Source organism: Penicillium vulpinum (assembly GCF_028829585.1).
Source record: "Penicillium vulpinum strain IBT 29486 chromosome Unknown utg000001l_segment0_segment0, whole genome shotgun sequence".
In the NCBI taxonomy this organism is placed as follows: domain Eukaryota; kingdom Fungi; phylum Ascomycota; class Eurotiomycetes; order Eurotiales; family Aspergillaceae; genus Penicillium; species Penicillium vulpinum.
The window spans coordinates 3,771,625-3,791,379 of record NW_026643241.1 but is presented as its reverse complement, the minus strand read 5'-3'; the positions used below and the strand labels follow the sequence as shown (position 1 = coordinate 3,791,379).

Sequence of the window (19,755 nt, the reverse complement as noted above, 5' to 3'; positions counted from 1 at the left end):
GGTTAATTGAACTTGGATTGGATTGGATTGGATGGGATTGGGTAGAATACCTCAAGCGTTGATATTTCCACACAGCCAAAAACAACATACATGACCCTCGACTACATGTAAACAACTAGGTATCTTTTTGGATAGTGATTTTTTTTGAATATACAATACTTAATAAAGTAAAACAACTAGGCAACATCAGCGCTCTGAACGTGGGACTATGAATGAATATATAATAATAAAGTAGCCTCTCCCACTCCAATGGCCATTTACAACTCTATCAAAGTGATATTTACTTAATAAAGTGAAGGGGCCATCAGATACAACATTGTTTGGTCAGCGCCCCAGTAAGCCAATGATACAACGAATCATGCTCTCAAAAAGATTCCCCTTGGACTACGAAAATAGCTCCCTTACCCATCGACCTCGAATTCCCAGTCACGTAATCTAATCAATCGTTTTTCTCCGTCAATGTTTCAATCTCTGAGATTTTGTCTCTCTTAGCGAGTACCATCACTGATGCAGCATAGGGCCCGATAAGAATTGACTGCCACAGCACGGTGAGGTAAAGCTTTGGGTAGCCAACCTGTATTTTTAGCTGGTGACATTCGTGAATATATAGAGCCGTACTCCAAATCACCATCGCAAGAGAGCATATAACATTGTCCCACTTGAAAAGATCAAACATTAAATCGGCCGTCGGTGAAGTGATTGGGTATCCCCATGGCCGAGGTGGGATAAACATCGTCCCTAGGGCTGAGAAGAAGGTGTCGATCATTGACTCACGCCCTTGGCTGATTGTCATAAGCCCCAGCATGGGCAGAATATGGAGCGCAGCGCCGCAGACGAGGGTGGATTTATACAGAGAATCAAGCTTCGGCTTAACAGAGGGTGGCGTATAAGACTTTCCATGATGAAGCCATGCTAGTACTGTTCCTGCCGCAATGAAGACCGAGGAGATAGTCATCAGAATAGATGCGTGCTGCTGAAGGCTTGGGGGAAGTCCCACGGAGGCAGGGAGCAGTACCAATGAAGATAACGGCAAGTAGAAAAACACTATTGTGAAGCCTTGTAGCTCATAGAAGATCATTGGATTATTCGGAATAGTATCTCTGGTCTGTCGATGTGGTCCACGTGGAAGATGTCTCAATGCAAGGTACACGGGAGTGAGAACCATGGCCCCAAGTCCTAGGCACGATAAGCCTTGAATGAATATCCTATATCTGTCAGCGTGGCCGTAATTGGGTATGAGGTACATGAAAAAGAATGATTCGTACTCCTTTGCAACTTGATTCCATGGTTTTGATCGTGAGTGCTCAAGTGCGCACAACATCCAGATTACTCCCACACTCCCGTACAAACTAACTAACTGCAAGCTCCCAGCAGAAACCGCTGCATCACTAACTGGCAGATATGTATAAAAGTAAATTACCAGGATCTTGTCAATAAAAGAGATGCCAGTGTAAGTAGATCCTATGAATTCCTCACTTCAGCCTTGCCGAAGGAATAATGGGAAAAAACCATTAAGAAGGGGGATGATATAAAAGATCATGAGCCCACAAAAGGCGAGGAAGAATAGTGTGGATTTGACTCTCTGCATCATCATGATATGTGTCTTTAATGAGATTGGTATGGGCATGAAAGTTGATATTGTGAGATATATATCAGCTGGGAGATGGTAATGGAATAAATAATAAAGTATTTCAGATACACGTCTAACAACATCCCCAATTTATAACCATGCTGTCTACGCGGGGTTTACTTACTTATCATACTAGGTAGTTACATATGGAGTACGGAGTATGTACGAAGTACTTGTCACACTTCCTACCCTCGTCACCCCACTTCTAACCATTATTCTCTGATGTATGATCACGGCAAATTTCTGTAATGAGTATATGTATCTTCCCTCAATGATCTGCAATAAAATAAAGCCAATTCCATAAAAACAGCAGAAATAGTGGTGTCGTTCTTCGTATATGCGGGGGACAATTAGTTACTACTTAGAGTTCCATATAGCTCAGTATCCTATGCTTTGAAATATTCATAGTTTGTGATCGGTTGCCAACAAGAAACACAGGCCTAATTTTATTTCTAATATACTTGTCTTCCTAAATACGAGTGCAAGGCTAAGGCTTGTTATTCAGTTTTTATATTTGAGAATAGTAGGACTTGAAGACATCTGGAATAATGAAGAAACCTATTTTCTGTTAATGATGTTTGGATTCAAACAGAGGTCGGTGTTATATGTATAAATACATAATAGCAGCTTCTTAATGAGTTGCACAGAAACATATGGAGCTTAAGATTCATGAAATGTAAAGATCAACAGATGTATGAATACTCCATACCAGGTTCTAAAACATGCTGATGATGATCTTGCAAACAATGGCTCTTAGGCCGCTTAGATACATGACGGCGTAGACTGTCAGAAACCAAGGTCGAATACATGGTGAAGACAGGGTAATTTACCTGGAAATCATATGACAACTATTAGTACCTTGGTTACTATACAAGAGTCCACGGGTGCATATTACAGTTAGTCATCGATGTCCGCACAGATTGTGAAATTGCGGGTTTTTGTCATTTTAGAGAGTTAGAGATTTCAATATCAGTCATTTTTTACATACATTGGTTATACCATAGGTTTCTGTTATAGACAGCTGCGGTTTGCGGTGGAAACTGCAGGTAAATCACACTGGCTATTTTTCTGCGCGGTTTGATTGGTTGCCTTCATAATCCACAACAACACCAGGTCTCCATGCAAAGCAATAAACCTATCATCTACTTCGCATCTCATGCAGATTTGATGACCACATTGCAGGTTTTGACTCGCCTCTGCTGTATTTTGTATCACGCCCTCATATCGACCACCATATATGCTCCACCCCACTCTGAAATTCTCACGCCCAGTATGAATACTAAAGCGCCGGGGGAGACCCGTAGGAGGTAACAGACTTGCGCCATTTCCTGTGAGTCGGGATTGCTCATAAATCTTCACAAAACGAAAGAGATTGATGCATGCTAAAGGTATGGGTGCTTGGGGGGGAGATTATGGGGTAGCTGCGCGGAACATTTTTGATGGCAACCTTTGAATATGGTGTTCTGTGATGAGGCGGCAACCTTCCCTATGCTGTATTATTTTTATCAGCGCTGATTTCGTATCATCTCTGTTATTTAAAGTCTTTTTTTTTGGCATCGGAACGACCAGGTGATACGACTGAGCTCGGATAGATTATGTAGGTAATAGTCTCTCAAGTCCGCATTCTGCTCTTTAGCGTGCTGCCGCGCTTTCTTTTTGGACCAAGCTGTCGCTAAAAGGACTCTTCCTGGAGGTTGTAATCATGGTTTTAAAGTCATCCCATAGGAAGACAGCCATTTTATCCAGGTAGAGACCAGGCTTCTCCGAAGGTAGTCACAAAGAGCTTTTATCATCAGTGGTGTCACAGTTCGTTTCGGCCGATTCGGTTTTGGGGGGCATAGATACCTTCAAGTAGGCGTAAGTTAATGCTTATATTAATGATCGTAAGCTTGGGAGTGACATGGTAAAGGATTGGCTTTCTATCATATCATATCACGGATTAGATGAAGCTTCGAAGTAGGGAGCCTAGGAGCCACGTCATTTCGCCTGATCTTGTATATTGAACTCTTGCAGACAGGCGGGTGGTGGCAGTGGAAATCTGCCTCCTGCCATGGATTGAGGGGAACACGAGGTAGCATGCGTATAGCACTTTCGTATAAAATATGTCCAGTGGTGTCTTCCTACTGTATTGTGAGATGCGCCTACCGGTCTAGAGAGAGGGGCTTCACGGCCTATCCCATCAGGGCTCACGGCTATCGGATTTAGTTTCCGGGAATCTAGTCGTAATACTGTGAAAGTGTATAACTGAATTCGAATATTACTGTAATGAAAGAGTAGTAATAACAAATAAACATCGGTGCACGGACATTCAGGTAGACCAATTAGAAATGCAAAAAGTATGAGTAATACCCGCGGAAGATGACGCAAGGGTCATATGTTATGTTTTGATGTTTTTCGTGGTCTTTGGGATCGCCTCTCCGGCGTGGGTGTGTAGGGCTGTGGTGACACCTGGGCATTGTTGGCTGTGTCTGGTCGAACCATTTGCGTTTCCTCATTGTCGACATTTGGGCCAGTGATTTCAGTAGGATTGCAGGATGGTTGAATGGTTGAGGTAGGATACTATCATCTTCAAACAAGGTAGTTGATTTGGAGGGAGTATGAGGGGTGGCTCTTTGGGACCAGCTGTCATGGTGTTTGTGTTTACCAATTGTTGAGGAAGGAGTGGGTGGCACAGATTGTGTTGTGGTTGGAAGGAGGTGTATAACATCCGTAGCAACTGCTAGTTGGCGGTTTTCTTTAGTGGCGCCGAAGATTCGTCCAGTCAAGAAAACGTGGGTGTTTATGTTCAGTGGTGGAAAGTTCGCCCAACGTTGCCCGTTCTTGAAGCATGTGGTGATGGGGAAAGTGTGATGGCTTCGTGACGAATTATTATAAACTGTGCATTGGAGGCAGTAATTTAATAGAGTTGAACAACTGTTTAGTTGTTCCCCACGCCCAAGAACGACGCCGAGTACTGTCACGATAGGTTGAGCCGCTTCGGGCAGTGCATGAAATATGAATATGTATCCTCTTGATCGCCCGGGTGGCTAGACTGTGTTAGGACTTTTCTTGCGGGGGTTGCGAAAGTGACTGACCGATCAACGCTGTTAGCGGGGAGGATAATATGAAAATCCTCACTGTTGGAGGAGTTTGAGAGAAAAGAGCCCCATGCATAGACGAAAGCGTTTGGTTGGTACAGGTCAGCTCGATTCCCCTCATTAAAAAACCTGATCAGAGTAGGAATGTCGTTATGTTCAACGTCATCTGATTTTATATCTTTATCTGTTATATTGAGTGAAACACGTAGTTGCATGGATAATCCTTTACCGGGGCGTGTTGGATCTGGTTCAACATGCTCGATGAAATCTCTAATGTGGAGAATGGCTGGGAAGGATGGATTTGAAGGCATTGTAGAAGTTTGTTGCTAGGTTATACAGTTATAGTAGGGCCCTTGACCCAATGGTGGTAGAAGTGAGAATATTGTGGACATATGAAGTTTTGAAGGGGGGAAACACCAAGGTACGAAGTATAGGATATTGTAGGTTTGAAAATCATATGCGGGGTTGGATAGTTACAGTAGGACTCGATTGAGCTATATTAGGTTGTATGATGATGCGTACAAATACGAACACGAATAATATACGTTTAAACGCCCTCGCCACTAGTCTAATAAAAGAGCAAAATGGAGAATCTAAGTTTCTTTTGAGTGTGAGATATTACGTTGCTGGTGTGTATAACATGCGAGAGAAATGATTTGTGGAGATGCAGTTAGCTACGCGGAGTTGATGCCTTGCCAGGCATTGAGAGTTTCAACCCTGAGTAATTGCAAACGCTGCCTTTCATGTAACAATTACGGGTCTGGGTTATGTTGGAGGTCACTCATATGAATCGGTTGTAGGAGATGGAGGCCAGCGAGTGATCGTAGTCGCGATAATTGTACATATGTTGAACAATATCTTCGATGGGAATCTTGAGGTCGATTACGGCGATCATATTTGAGATCAACAATGGCAGAGTCGAATGTGGCACCTTGGACTTTGTAGTCGGTAAGACAAAAGGCCGGGCAGATGGGCACTTGGCGTCCTCTCACTGAATATCCTTTCACTGCTATTGAAGCCTCGAGTGGGAAAATAGGCAGGACGTTCTCTTGAAGTGACTGAAGGGGAATTGATTTGGTCCGATTTGGCTCGAAAAGGAGACAGGCCGGAGGCCTGGTGCAGAGAATATAAAGATCGTCAAGCACGTGGAATTCGGCTGGACAACCTTAGGAATGAGTTTTGAAACCTTAGGTGATGACTCATATGCCACATCCAAGACAATTCCTATCGCTTTTCCAGTTGCTCTATTGACTAATCCTACAGGGGTGCATATGTTCGTTAAAATAATTGCCGGCATGGAAGCGGTATATAGAAGGAGTCCGGGAAAAGGAATCTTCGTCCCTTGCTCCGGAAGACTCAGCAGGTCATCTGTTCGAAGTCGCAGATTCGTTGCGTTGGAGGATTTTGTGCGTGTGTGGAGGGCGGGAAAAACGAAAATCTTCTGAACTTTAGCCCGAGCAAAGCGCTCAACCTGAAAGCAGTTTATGACGTGTCGGAGAGCATTCAGCTTCGTGATTGATGTCGCCTCTTGCAGATCTAGAGAGTCGAGTGATGTGATTACTTTAGAATTTAGGGTCAGCACATCATTATATGTAAGTGTGCCAGATCTCGCTCGAGTGAGGAGGCTGCGGTATTGTAAGTCCTCGGTTTGTCGCATCTGTTCGTCTAGAAGTATGACTTGCTTGAATTGGCTCCAGATAAGCTTTCCGTATTGGTCGGCCTCGCTTCTTGGAAGTTTCCACAACGGCTGGCCTTGTACTGGAGGAAATTGCTGAAAGTCACCCATGAGTATCACCACGGGTGAACCACCGAAAAGATGCGAAGAATCTCTGTCAACTGATCTGGCGGCTTTAAAACGCATATTGATGATTCCGAGCGCTGATTGATCTATCATGCTCACTTCATCTATGATCATAATGGTTTTCTGCGACCAGAGTCTGCGGATCCTGGTACTGATCCCTGCTTGCCGGAAACGATTTAAGGAAATTCCTAGGGAGGTATGGTACGTGTTTCCTCCAATGACATCGGCAGCAGCCCCGGTCGGAGCCATGAGAATGACTTCGTCTTTGCGGTTGATCAAATCCATACCGGCAACAATTGCTTTGACGACCTGGCTTTTACCAACAGCCCCCTCGCCTCCTGTATATATAGAAGGGTTTGAGTTTGGTGGGAAATCCCAGGAGGATGATTAGAATAGCTGAGAGCTTCCGACAAAATCTTTTCCACAACTAAACGCTGTTTTCCATTCAGAGGAACAGTCTCACATACGAGGAATGTTAGCGATGCGCCCGTGGAATTTGCGCCCACTCGAGAGTCTTGATAGAGCGCGCCAAAAGATATGTTCAAATCAGTGAGGAGACGCACAAGGAATCCATCGGCAATCTCGATGGATTCCTTGTGCAGTATGTACATATAGCAGAAGACAGGTCTCTAATAAACTACCTCCCCTTACCCATTTATTGCGGCTTACTGAATATTCTATCCAAGCTAAAGTCTCGGCGGTGGGTCCAGGGAAGAGTAGACTCCCGCACCGGCCCATAAAGCCCAAAGCCCGACCCAACCCAACCCGTAAATGGGCCGGGTTTTGGGCCCGATCCTTAGGCCCATCGATAGGCTATAGGCCCGGGGTGAAAGCCCACTGGGCTTGAATATGGGCCCAATAGGTCCCAAACAATGCAAACATACACCATAGCCCACTGCGGGTTGGGCTTTGGACCTAAGGTGGGGGCCTATTTGTGGGCTTTGCAGAAGTTTAAGCATCACAGTATAAACAGCCCTGTGGGGCTGTTCCATTAAAGGCATAGTCTGAGGAATCATAGTTGCTCCCTGATTGGACGTGGAGTGTCATTGAATAATCAGTGAGTGTCCAATGAGGGGCATCTATATATAATTAGTCATCATACACGTGACTAGTCTGGGCCCATCACTGACTCTGAGCTCGTGCTGATATCTACTCTGAGAGCCCGAATCTGAGCGCCCTCATTAAAGCGGCGGCAGCCCAAATAGGAAAACCCCACCCGCCAGGGAAAATCCGGTACACATAGATGTATATAAATAGTTCTATAAGGACAATAAAGAGAGGGTAGTCCTAGACTGGGAGTTCAAAGCGTTTCGAAAATTGGGAGTGGAGTTTTGTGTTGTTTATTCTAACTTTCCATCTATCATGTCTGAGAATAATTGGCCATGCGAATGCTGGGTCTATCATCGTGGGAATAAGTGGTAAATATAAACAGCTCAATACTGAATACAATGTATGTTTCGGATTAATACATATATGTGCATAATACTACTACTGTAGTAGTAACCTCTCAATGTTTCAAGTATCGGAAACCCGTAGGCAACAGCTTTTCTTACCGAGGGTGGCTCGGATCCTCAGCCTCACGCAAAACCCCGGACTTCCCCAAGAATTTCTCAACATAGCCACACTTTACTCTAAGTAACATATCTATATCCCAGAAGAAAATCACCCATATTTTATTCGAGGTCTGATATTTGAATTTTGAGCACTACCATGAACAACGACAACACCCCTTTCAATGGGGACGGCAACACCGTAACTCGGAGCTGTCTCAGCAACTGCATCATCAATAACTCTTGCGTGAAGCGATCCACACTAAGCGAGTGCGTGATATCGAAAACGAAAAACATGAGCCGGATCACGGCTGAAAAATCCCAGTTCCACGACGCGGCCCTGATCGAGCGCAGCGATATTACAGACAGCATTATACAAACTCAAAGCTCGGTGTGCCGATCCACAATTGGAAAATCAATCATTCAAGACAAATGTACAGTGAATCGGAGTACTCTGACCGGAACGACAACCTCAAAAAGCCAACTCGAGAGAGCTACCTTGACAAATTGTGTCATCACTGAGTGCACTATCGAACGATGTGACTTTCAAGGACTGGTCCTTAAATATGGAATTTGGGAGAGAAATGAGTTAGTTGGGAAGACCGGGCGTCAGGATCCTGTTTTTATTAGGAACTATGGCTCGAGGGCTGGGGTGAGTTTATTGCATATGAATCATGAACATGAACTTGTATCAACTGACGATCTTCGATAGCTATCCACATCTGTGGTTGTTGGATCTACTATTTCTAGCTTAGATCCCAAGGATAACGCTCAACATGCTGTTCCTCCTCCTAGCTATAATGTCGACTCATGTGCTAGTGGGGATAGTGGGATTGATTATGGCCTTGATTTACCTCCGCCCTACAGGCCTTAGCATAATGTGGAAGAGAAATGGTGTGTCTTGATAAGTAAGAGGCGCTTTTTTCTGTTAGTTCAATGCCCATGACCTGTTGTGGTGCGTTTTCCGGTAGAATTTTATAAAATAACTAGTGAAGAATATCACGATCTGTGGATGACATGGGAATGGTTTGCGAAACAATCCAACTGTTACCCTACCAGCAACTAATCAAAATTCTACTAATAATCAAAATCAAAAGCAAAAACATACAACAGTGAGGATTCGCTAGTAGTTACCTACCCAACTACTCTCACCGGCGTGTGGCTTAAATACAGCCGAGCGGACAGGAGGCCCTGTTTTCTATACCCCATAGTCATATTTACCAGAATATGTTCGGGATAGTACTATATAGAATAAATTGAGGAGGGATAGGGCCGCTTTACGGTGGTGGGACCCTGGGGGACCTAAGGGTGAGGGGACAGGGTGAGAATCACTCAAGTCGCGCGACAACCACACTGACCCCCTCAGCTGAACAACAACAAAATCTTATTGAGTTTTACGGATTTCAGCAGTTTGGAACCGAGAAATTGGAATACTACCATTATGCTGATCAAAAAAGCGCAAAGAACAGTCCACATTTTATTAGGATGATTCATCAATCTTATCCATCTATATTAGGGAAGGCGCGCTGGTATTATGTACCGGAGGTTCAGGTTAGGTTCAGCTTCGCGCTGAGATCTATTAATTTCTCTCCGTTCCTTTTTACTTTAGATTATCTAGTTTATCTGCAGTTGTAGAGAACTTGCAGATTCGGCTCGTTGCATCTTACACTGTTACCGGCCTTTCTCTTCTGGGAGCGACGTGGAGTTTACAACTTGGCAGTCCTTAGTATCCGCATCTGCTTGCTTTTCTGTGACACAGACACCTTTATCTGCCTCTTTTTGTTTCTTCACCCCCCGACCTCACATACAGCTCCCTTCGTTCCTGCAACTCAATCTTTCTTCATTATCTTTTCCAGGTTTCTCACTACATCATCTTTGCCGAGATGAGATTCATGGCGTTCTTGTGCAAGGGCTCGACGTACTTTGTATGGGGATGTGCCGAGCGATGGTGTAGCTAAAGAGGCCCCAGACGTTGTAGGGTTAATCCCTTCCACCGGGGATGGCTGTTTTGCTGAGCCGCCACAGTCTACACATCCGACACATATAGAGGGAGTGCTACCTTTATCGGGTAACATATGCCTCGGGACATGTTCCTCGATATGACGCAGTCTTACAGTTGACAGATCGGCTTCTATATTGCGGTCCAGACTCTTGAGCAGGTCATACCGTACTTTAAGTCTCAACCAAGCTAGGGATGGGAGGTCGAAGAAAACAATATTTAGACTCTGTCGCGCTTCAGAATCGTACTCAAAGCGTGAGGGGAAGGTATTGTCAAACTTAGAGAGGCGGTGGAGTGTTAGGCGCTTCTTGCTCACATCGGTGAAGTTGTGGTTGTAGGGTGGAGCGTATTCATCGACTAAACTTTGAAGATAACCGGCAATATCTTGCATTTTTTTATGACAAAATTGAGACAGATCTTGCAGTATAGTGAGGCGTCTTTGGGGGCTGGAGGGGGCTTGAACGAGATATTGGAGTATGGATTGTTGTAGATGGTAGTCTCCAATCTCTTTAGCGCTCTGGGAAAGAATCTTCAGCCTGCTCTCGATGGTCCAATTGGAATATATGGTTGCTTGCTCCGGCTGAGAGAGGTCTGACTCGGTCTCCAAGTCACTTGGTTGAAGATATTGGCGTCTAGGGGCAGAGTCCTGAGACCATACCCGAGCGGCAAGCCTTGACTGAATGACCGACGGTTGGAATGGGATACCCATCCATAGCCCTCGTGTAGCCTCAAGGAGCACCCAACTTAAGTATGGTCGAGTGTTGATTAAATGGGGAAATGTCGAAAGTATGGACGTTGCTAGGCAATGTGCCTTCTTGGAAAATTGACGTTGAATTGCTAGGACAAATTTGGGGCTGGTCTGAAGGTTGAAAAATGCCGTAAATAGAGAGGCATTGGCAAGCTCGGTGAAAAGAAGCTGTTCATCGTTCCTTGATATTCCCTCCTGTCCAACAAATATATCCGGTGCTCTGGATAACTCGTCTAGATCGGCAAAGTCTTCTAACGTCCCATCGGCGGTATACTGGCCACAAAGCTCATCCCCAAGTAATGGCAATATGGCTCGTAATATCCGGTGTGATTCCCATAAGAAGCCTTCCCTGACTAAAAAGCGATACCATTCGCCTAGTCGAGGATATTTTCGTTTTGGGGTGTTCTTCACAGGATCTTGTGATATCTCGGCATTAAATGTCAAGTTGTCATCAGAACGGGAAGATGGCTTCTTTAAATGTCTCCTTGACAATTTACGGGAGTGGAGGGCCCCCGATAAGGTCGATGTGACTGGGGGCGTCGGATTCCACTCCAAGAGAATTCGAAAAGTTTCGTTTTGTAAGAAAGTCGAGTGAGCGGTTGCATATGCGATAATGCGCAAACAGGCTTCCACAAGCTGGATCTAGGAAGGAATTAACCCAATGTTCACTAATGTTCCACCTAAACCACGCACCTGAATTCCTATGGACCATTTGGACCAAGGTGGATCATCTTTCGATCTGCTCTGCTGGAGTCCAAGTACTTCCACTGTCATTTCTAATGCAGGTATCAACGCACCCCTAGTATATATCTCCGCTAGAGATCTGACGAGTCTCATCAATCGTACCTCTTCATCGGAATATTCTACCCGAGGGTCTTTCAGCCGGTTAGAGAGGAAATCGTGAAGATGGCCGAAGCTTCCTTGCTCTAGGAGAAGGTCTGCATATTCGGCTACAACAGGGAAGAAATCCACATAAATTGCCAGTCGTTCCTCGAAAAAGTGGGACGCCTCCTTGAAATACCCTAGTCTGTTAAGTCGAGACAGACACTCTAGATCCGGATTGATGTCTACGGCGGCATCCAAGTCAAGGTGAACGGTGACATCTTTGGCTTGGTCGCCGGAACGTAGTATAAAGTCGGGTGATACAGTGTTTATCCTTGGCCTCTCTCTGATTTGACGTTGAATAGGTGGAGGAGGCGGGTAAGGAGTGAAAGATGGAATAGAGGACCGGCCGGGGGCATATCCAGGTGCGGGTGGCGCAGATCCTTGCCAACCTCTTCGATGCTCTCGACGAAAACTGGTAGGGTACTCGTAGGCCGAATCGGCACTATCTGAGGAATCTAGTGATTGTTGTCTTTGGCCTCGAGGGAGAGCTGACTGATTTTCTGAAACCATACGTTGCGATGTTGGGCGACGGCCCGAAGCAGAGCGTGAACTGTTGCATGGACGATCGAGGCGCGAAGTTCTGGGTCGAGAGGCTGAACCAAGTGGTTTCAATTCCTCAGGATATGGCAAATGCGCCCACTCATCATAATCCTGGTCCTCGTGATCTTCTAAATCGGAATGTATAGGTACATGGATACCAGACGAGCCCTCGTGGTCGGAAAAGGAGTGGTCCGAACCGCGGGGATCTGGATCAATCGAGATACTGAGCCTACTTGCGGTGAATAAAGATGATTGGGGGAAGACAGTGGAATTAAAACATACGTCATATAGAAACTAGATATGGAGCGATGGTAGAGAAATTTCAGAGGGAAGACTACAAATGAGGGGCGAACGCAGTCGAGAGATTAGTAGGTCTGTTGCCGCTATCGGACCAAAACCTCATTTTACCACATTTCATTGGGGGAAATAGTTTTGGCCCGATGAAGGTAGGTAGTAGACTGTTCTACCTTAGTAAGCTGCATAAGTAGGCTGACTTGGATGAAATGAAAAGCAAAATGAAAATAAAGGCAGATTTCCTCTTTACAACAATAACAATGCCTTTCACTCATTCTCGCTCACAGCCCATGAGATATGTCGATGTGTGCCAAGCACAGTCGAGTGCCAGTCTCTGTGACATTAAGGTCGAGAGGACTCGGATCGACTGTTGTTTTCTCATGTCTAAGACGCGCTGGGGGCAATTGCACAACAAACCCTCCGGCGTGATGTATCTAGATCTAACCTTTCACCAGCCTACCAACTGCAAACTCGCGGAAGCAACCATTACTATGAATTTTCAAAATACGCAAGAAACTCGACTTTTGCCCCTCGAAAATATCGAAGTCACGGAGTTCTTTGGCCCCTCAATTCTGAGCGGGGAAAAAAGGGAACGACAAATATCAACGACCCTAGAGGTCAACCCTAAAGTGGGAACTGGCAGCAGTAACATTGAAGGAGCTGGCTGGTCCCAAAGATCGGATACAAGCTATGCATCGCGGTGGAGATTTACCGGGTCGCGTTTTGTCGCAGAACCTTCCTCGTCTCTCGATGCGTTGAATTCTCGAAGCAGCCGATACCAGCAACTCGTATGGCATTTGGAAGAAAATGAGCTGGAAAATCAGGCCATTCACCACTCGACTGTGCACTCTGCCGTTGCATTTCATCATGACTCCAAACCTTTTTACCTCGACCTTCAAATAGAAGTGAAGTTGCATCGGTGGCACCACCGACTTAAGCAGCGGTTGATCTGTCCGCCGCGCAGTCGAAGGGTATACACCAGAGCCAAAATCGACGCTACATCCAATGTAGCTCCAGATCCAAACTTTGTACAACTCGCTAGAAACCTCGATCATGCCATGATAGACACGAATTTGCACCCCGTAGTTGGTGGGTTCACGTCATCAACCACATCCCTGAAAGCATTCAATCACTAACCCCCGTCTTGTAGAGGTACCGGACCCGAGACCTATACTAGTTGATAATTCTTGCGGAGACAAGGAGAATGACACAGAAACTAGTGCCAGATGTCTCCCAAACGAGCATCTTCTGGCGTTAGTAGGGCAGCTCACTGGCCAGGATACACCCAATTTTGTGGCAATGAAACCCAGATCATTGATAGATAGTTCGACCTCTACGCTCGTCGAGTCGAATACTACGCAAGAGCTAAAAGAACGAGCCGATCCAGATACTACTATCTCTGAGTCTGAAGATACGCTTGCTCCTGCTCTCCCAAACCAACACAATGGTTTCAATGCAATTCGGAAAAGTGTACTGCGCGCAGTCGTCTCTGTTTTATGTCAGGCATTGCGGCTCTTAGCCACACTAATTGCGTCGTTGATTGTGGGACTGAATAGATTGCATTCAGCTCTTGTTCAATTGGGGGAGTGAAAACGGGCTGTGGTGAGTGTATAAATGTACAGAGCATATAGGAGACTGTCAAACCAACGAAAGAACGAGCAATTTGATGCTTAGAAAGCACATAAATACTTGGAAATTCCCAGCGTGCTTAAAGCTGTGGTTCCCAGTGACCCAGCGGGATCAACGAAATACAAATCATTACATGGTGAAGGAAGTAAAGTCGGACGATTAGATCAATTAGTGAAAAGGGCTTTGCACCCAGCGGGTGGTTTGTTCCTAGCGCGAATTCTATCAGGCTATAACAAATTTTAGATGTATCGATTTAAATTTCTAGTACACGATTTTGATCAACCTCCAGAAGTGAGACTTCTGGTAAATATCGTCCTTCGCTTAGACGATTTGCCTTTTTGATGTCGGCTAGCCTTCTACCTCAAGTATTGCGCTCTCGGGGATTTATCCTGCTAGAACTCGGATTAGGGGCTCACTTCCATGAGTGCAGGTGTTTGAATATTACGGGGGTTTCTCTAGGCCTCCTTTTTCTCTCTTGGCTTTCTATACATCGTGAAAGAAAGAATATTTCCTGAAGCCCGGCTTCTACTTTTATATTCGGGGAAGAACACTCATTTTATCTAACTTCAGATGCCGCCTGGTAGATACATTAACCCGTGCACGTGAGTAGAGGTTGCGGATTGCAAATACAATTTTATAGGTCGAAAATACGCTGCTTGCCAAAATCGATGCTACGGGATAGGAACGAGGCTGCCACGGTATCCAGGGCCCCTTCAAGGCTTTGTGGACGAATTTAGGCTCTCCGCAAATGCTTCATTGCGGGGCGAGGCTGTCCGAGCAGCACATAATCCAACTACACCAACTATAGCGATTGTAGCGGCAGTTTTCCTAGGAAATGGGCGCAATGTGGACGAGATTGTGCTAGATGTGAATAGAAAGAAGATTAAAGAACGAAACTAAATTGTGAGACATGAAATGGGGCCATCTGACCCCCATTTGCCACAGCACTAACATCCCTGCAGCTTTATTGCTTGCAGCCTGTCGGGGCTCCTCTAGTTTCTATTGTTTATTACAATTAGACGCGCTCACCAGGTAGTAGCGTTGCAATTTTGTGCATTTACATTGGTAATATAATTTTCTCTCATGCAAAGTCCAGTACATACGACCATAGGGTGTGGAAAACAGGGCTTCCCGTCCGCTCAGCCGTACTTAAGCCACACGCCGGTGAGTTAGTAGTTGGGTGGGTGACCACCAGCGAATCCTCACTGTTGTATGTTTTTTTCTTTTTTTTTTGTTTTTCTCTATTTATTAAATCTAGGGTATGCATGTTTGGATAGGGAGGGACCACTGGCCATGATACTGGTGGTGGAGGAGAAAGAGAAGCAAACTTGTCATTCGGTATGAATGCTTTGAATCATATAAGCTTCAAGTGCTCATCTTCAAGCTTCTTAAAGCAATGTAGTCTATTACTTTTATCTTTATTGTTGGCGCTAGACCCCATCACGCTTTCTTGCTATCGATCCGTCAGCGGCACGACCTTGCCTGTATGCGGACATTTCTTTGCTTTGGCGTTGATATCCGCGCCTCCCTGGAGGAGCATCAAGATGCCAGCCTCGAACGCTCTATCTACGGACATATGCAATGGAGTCCAGCCAGTATTGTCATACACATCAAGATCCAGACTGCGTTCGTACTTGTCGCGGTGGTCAAGTAATTGCTGGAGTATTCCGAGTCGCCGATGCAAAACAGCCCAGTGCAGTGCAGAGCGACCATCGCAGTCATACACGCCTATCCGAGCACCGTGGGAGAGTAGTAGGCGGACTACAGAATCGTGGTTCTCGATGATCGCGTGTATCAAAGGCGTCCGGCCGTCGCTATCTTGCTTATTTACATCCATATTACCACGGAGTAAAAGAACACGAACAATCCTCTCGTGGCCTTTCTGAGCGGCGATGTGAAGCGTGCTAATCCATCCTTTGTTGTCTCTGGCCGAAGTAATAAGTCCTAGCACTGTATCATCGTTGTGTGATTGCGGTAGCTGAGGGCCTGGACTCTCCGGGCGAATATCGGAATCGGACGTTCTGCGATGTAATGACAGAGTATGATTGTTCCCGGGTGGAGAAAGCGACCTTAGATGATCGCTTGTTGTGCTGTGAGAAGGTGTGCTGATTGAAGCAGAGCCGGGGGATTTGTTTTGTATAAAATAGGGTTGTGTTATGCTTGACTGGACATGCGACGGATCGGGAAAGGGGAAGGAGAAATCATGGTTGAATTGGTACCAGGACTCATCAATTGCATCCAGATCGAAGTTGTCTCCCGCCCATAGCTCCGTGCTAGTTATCGGAATTTCGGTCGGAGATGAAGCTCCTGCCACTGTGGGTAGCTCATTTGCGAACAGAGGCAAAAAGTTCATCGGAAAATCCCCATTGTTATTGGCTGTTGACGTCGATTGTGATGGTGCTCCGAATGCTCCTTTCGGGTCCTGAGCCGTCTCTAGAATGGCATCGTCTGCCTTCCGCTTCTTTTCTACATATCATCACAACTTCGATCAGTAGGGGGGTTGACACAGGATATTGGATAATGGCGACTGACCCCGGAATTTACGTTGAGCCAAGCGATTTTGAGTACGTCGCCGTTCTGCAGTATCGCTCATGAACTGGACATTGACCTCCATCGTCCCTCAAACTGGTGTGTCAACCAGCAATAATGGGAATCATCGAACCCCGGAAACTCAGCCTCGCGTTGAATGAATAAGCAGAGCCCCGCCGGTCATAACGGGGGCGCAGCCGAATACCGAGCTCGGGACCTCTTGGTAGTTTCTGGCGCAATCACCCTTGTCAAAGACGGGTTCCTCATTCGTCTTAGTCAGTATCGTGTTGGCAACGCGCACTCCATAGAGTTTCCCTTAAAATATCACTCATAATGGTTTGACTCATGAGCTTCCGATGGAGAGCTGACGTGAGGCTTATTGAAATCTCCAAAAAGAAAGTCGAATAGGGGCATTGATAAGTGGGTGCGTGTGCCTGATGGGCTCGGCCCGTGGCCGTAATTGAGACACTAATTTTAGGACCTAACCCGAAGTAGAAGTAGACGCCCCCGAGGTACGACCATCTCCATGGGTATTTTTATCATACCCTCCACCGGTTAATAACTTAAAACCAGGATCACCGACTGTATAACTGCCTCGGGAGATCAGGTGATGTATTCGACAGAAACAGTAGGATTGAACTACGAGATTAAAGAGAACAATGAGCTCCTTATCCGGGGACACTACCCGGGAGAATTGGCTACTTGCTGTGGCACATTTTCTAGTAAAAATTTCTTAAATTACTACTTCAACGAAACCTATAGATTATAAACAGGAGGATGGTTTGTCTGTGAAGCAATCTAACTGCTATGACCAGCGACAACAAATTGCTTCTCGGTCTTGAGGTTGTTAATCATGTCATCACTGAGGTTCAGTGTATCCGCAATGATTTGTCTTGGCGTAGACGCGATCCATTGACCAAGTGCCATATCTACTAGCTGTCAATACAGGAAAACCAAAACATATGGGGAGGAAGAAAAAATACCTGTAAATTCGGAAGCCTGGAGCACCTCCAAAAAGACCAAGTTTTCATCCCCGGTATTCTCAACATAGTGGCTACTGGACTTTGGGAAATAGCCAACATCGCCAGCAGTATAGTCAAATGTAGTCGCAGCATTCGGGGCAGTGAAAAGCGTGGCTCGGCCCTGACCCGAAATAAAGAATGTCCATTCGTCACTGGTTGGATGCCAGTGGATTTCGCGCATGCCGCCCGGATGAACGGTAACAACAGCGGCAGAGAAGTTTTTTGCGATGGGGAAAGTGAGAGGGTCAACGATCTTGACTGAACCGCCGGCGACTTCGTGGGCCGGCTGCTCCGAGAAATGATATGAATAGCTCTGATCGCGAGGTACAAGGCCAGAAGTTGTCGTCACATTCTGTTTCTGGATGTCTGCTGGGGCGGGTGTGCCCTTGAAAATGTAAAGTTCGTCGTCGGGGATCTTGTCAAATGCTGATACATCAACACCAAAGTTCTTTGAGAGGACCTCTCTCTATGTTGCGAGTTAGCAAATTGAATTTCATTTTTAATCCGAGAATTGCTTCTCCTTACCGGAGTGTGGAGGAAGACCTCTGTTGCGAGAAATGTATTATCCTCGCTGAAGTCTCCATCGTCGAACACGAGAAGGAACTCGACTCCAGCATCGAGGGCTTGAATAGAATGAGGTACGCCACTAACGGTCAAATAATTAGCAGAATACATTATTTATTCATATGAGAATACTTACGGTGGGAAGTACCAAACATCGCCGGCAGCAACGTCATCGATAAATGTCTCTCCGTTCTCGTTCACAGCCTGGCGTTCTGGTTAGTATTGATTCTAAGTATTCCAAAAGAACCAAATACCTGGATTCGAGCTGATCCATTTAGCACTAAGGACCATTCGGCGGCCACATGCCAGTGAAGTTCACGGTAACCAGCGGGTGACAAGCGCATATTCACGCCAGCCATAAGTGTCGCATCGGGCATCACATTTGTGTTCTCTTGGCGAGCCCAACCAGCTCCATCGATTCCAAATCTTGTGAAAAAGAAAACATGAGTATCTCCACTTTCTTTGCCTGGAAATAAAACTCTACCTGTTGTGACTCAATCCTAGAATATAGTAAGCAAATTGTACATTTTCTCCATGAAAATTAGTGGACTTACCCATTGGCCACTGTGCATTGATGGTTTGTCCGTGGTCAGTTCCGGGAGGTGCAAGTTTATCGCTATTGATTCTGTCATAGTAATAGTTCCCTGCAATAAATGTCAGTCAGCTTAGTATCCAGTCAACTTGGCGAGATAGCATCGATGGCGCTCATACTCGGACCGGGATCATCAGAACCCGTAGAACCACGAATCGGCTGCGGATTGTCGGCTTTCTCAAAATCAAGGTATGACCCAATTTTAGGATCCTCCTTCTGCCCGGGAAGAAGAGTATACTTAATGTCCGGTGGTGAGTCGCTGCCACCCTCGTTAGATGTTGAATATCCAACTAGTGAGTCGCTTCCTCGTAGACCGGGATTGGGAGCATCCCTGCGAGCAGGGGCACCATGCACTAATGGTAACACGGCAGGAAGTAGAGTAACTAGGGGTGAGAACTTCATATTGGTATTCTCGGGAGGCTCGGATGGAACTGGGAAGGAAATAGATTGAGCGAGAATGAAAAATGATCTACTACCACGTACCGGGCGCCTTTTATATGTCCTCCCAAAGCTTGACGTTGGCGAACAAAAACTCAACATTATCAATTAGAGGCTTATGAATTTACCCTCGTGTTTTTCGTATTGCATCATCATTTCCTCCTGATCCGATGAGGATTTTTCCATAGGCTCGCAGAATGAAGCTGGGATTCCCCTCATGGCGACGCCAAACGATGCAAGGCAGCGGAGCCTCGACTCCGAAGCACCTGATGTGAGTCATTATGATTCGCCAAAAGATAGAGCCATGAGGGGAGAGAAGGGAGGCCTTAATGTGAGACCACCCCTCACCTGCAGCAGCCAGTACAAGCTTCAATGTAACGCAGTACTCCCCTCAGGGATTGATTAAAAACTGCCAGAAGTGGAAGAGGTCGCGGGATCATCGATGGCTGCAAGTTGT

The 19,755-nt window shown here is 45.9% G+C and overlaps 6 protein-coding genes across 6 annotated transcripts; 2 read left to right on the top strand and 4 right to left on the bottom strand.

Annotated features, from left to right (window-relative positions):
- Positions 1–439: 439 nt before the first annotated feature.
- On the bottom strand, positions 440–955 carry N7479_001366 (uncharacterized protein; the record flags this gene model as incomplete). The annotated part of the gene is made up of 2 exons (XM_057249063.1): positions 440–574; positions 629–955. 2 exons carry the CDS (start codon positions 953–955, stop codon positions 440–442), a joined length of 462 nt encoding a protein of 153 aa, XP_057113495.1.
- Positions 956–8,218: 7,263 nt separating this feature from the next.
- Positions 8,219–8,932, top strand: N7479_001365 (uncharacterized protein; the record flags this gene model as incomplete). Its single annotated transcript, XM_057249062.1, has 2 exons — positions 8,219–8,710; positions 8,771–8,932. 2 exons carry the CDS (start codon positions 8,219–8,221, stop codon positions 8,930–8,932), a joined length of 654 nt encoding a protein of 217 aa, XP_057113494.1.
- A 955-nt stretch (positions 8,933–9,887) lies between these two features.
- Positions 9,888–12,517, bottom strand: N7479_001364 (uncharacterized protein; the record flags this gene model as incomplete). Its single annotated transcript, XM_057249061.1, has 3 exons — positions 9,888–11,447; positions 11,652–12,459; positions 12,513–12,517. The coding sequence occupies 3 exons, from the start codon at positions 12,515–12,517 to the stop codon at positions 9,888–9,890; spliced, it is 2,373 nt and encodes a 790-aa protein (XP_057113493.1).
- A 267-nt stretch (positions 12,518–12,784) lies between these two features.
- On the top strand, positions 12,785–13,660 carry N7479_001363 (uncharacterized protein; the record flags this gene model as incomplete). Its single annotated transcript, XM_057249060.1, has 1 exon — positions 12,785–13,660. One exon carries the CDS (start codon positions 12,785–12,787, stop codon positions 13,658–13,660), a length of 876 nt encoding a protein of 291 aa, XP_057113492.1.
- Positions 13,661–15,606: 1,946 nt separating this feature from the next.
- N7479_001362 (uncharacterized protein) lies at positions 15,607–16,767 on the bottom strand (the record flags this gene model as incomplete). Its single annotated transcript, XM_057249059.1, has 2 exons — positions 15,607–16,619; positions 16,686–16,767. The coding sequence occupies 2 exons, from the start codon at positions 16,765–16,767 to the stop codon at positions 15,607–15,609; spliced, it is 1,095 nt and encodes a 364-aa protein (XP_057113491.1).
- A 713-nt stretch (positions 16,768–17,480) lies between these two features.
- N7479_001361 (putative oxalate decarboxylase) lies at positions 17,481–19,262 on the bottom strand (the record flags this gene model as incomplete). The annotated part of the gene is made up of 8 exons (XM_057249058.1): positions 17,481–17,611; positions 17,666–18,170; positions 18,230–18,350; positions 18,405–18,472; positions 18,523–18,694; positions 18,753–18,768; positions 18,823–18,912; positions 18,980–19,262. 8 exons carry the CDS (start codon positions 19,260–19,262, stop codon positions 17,481–17,483), a joined length of 1,386 nt encoding a protein of 461 aa, XP_057113490.1.
- Between the last annotated feature and the right edge of the window lie 493 nt (positions 19,263–19,755).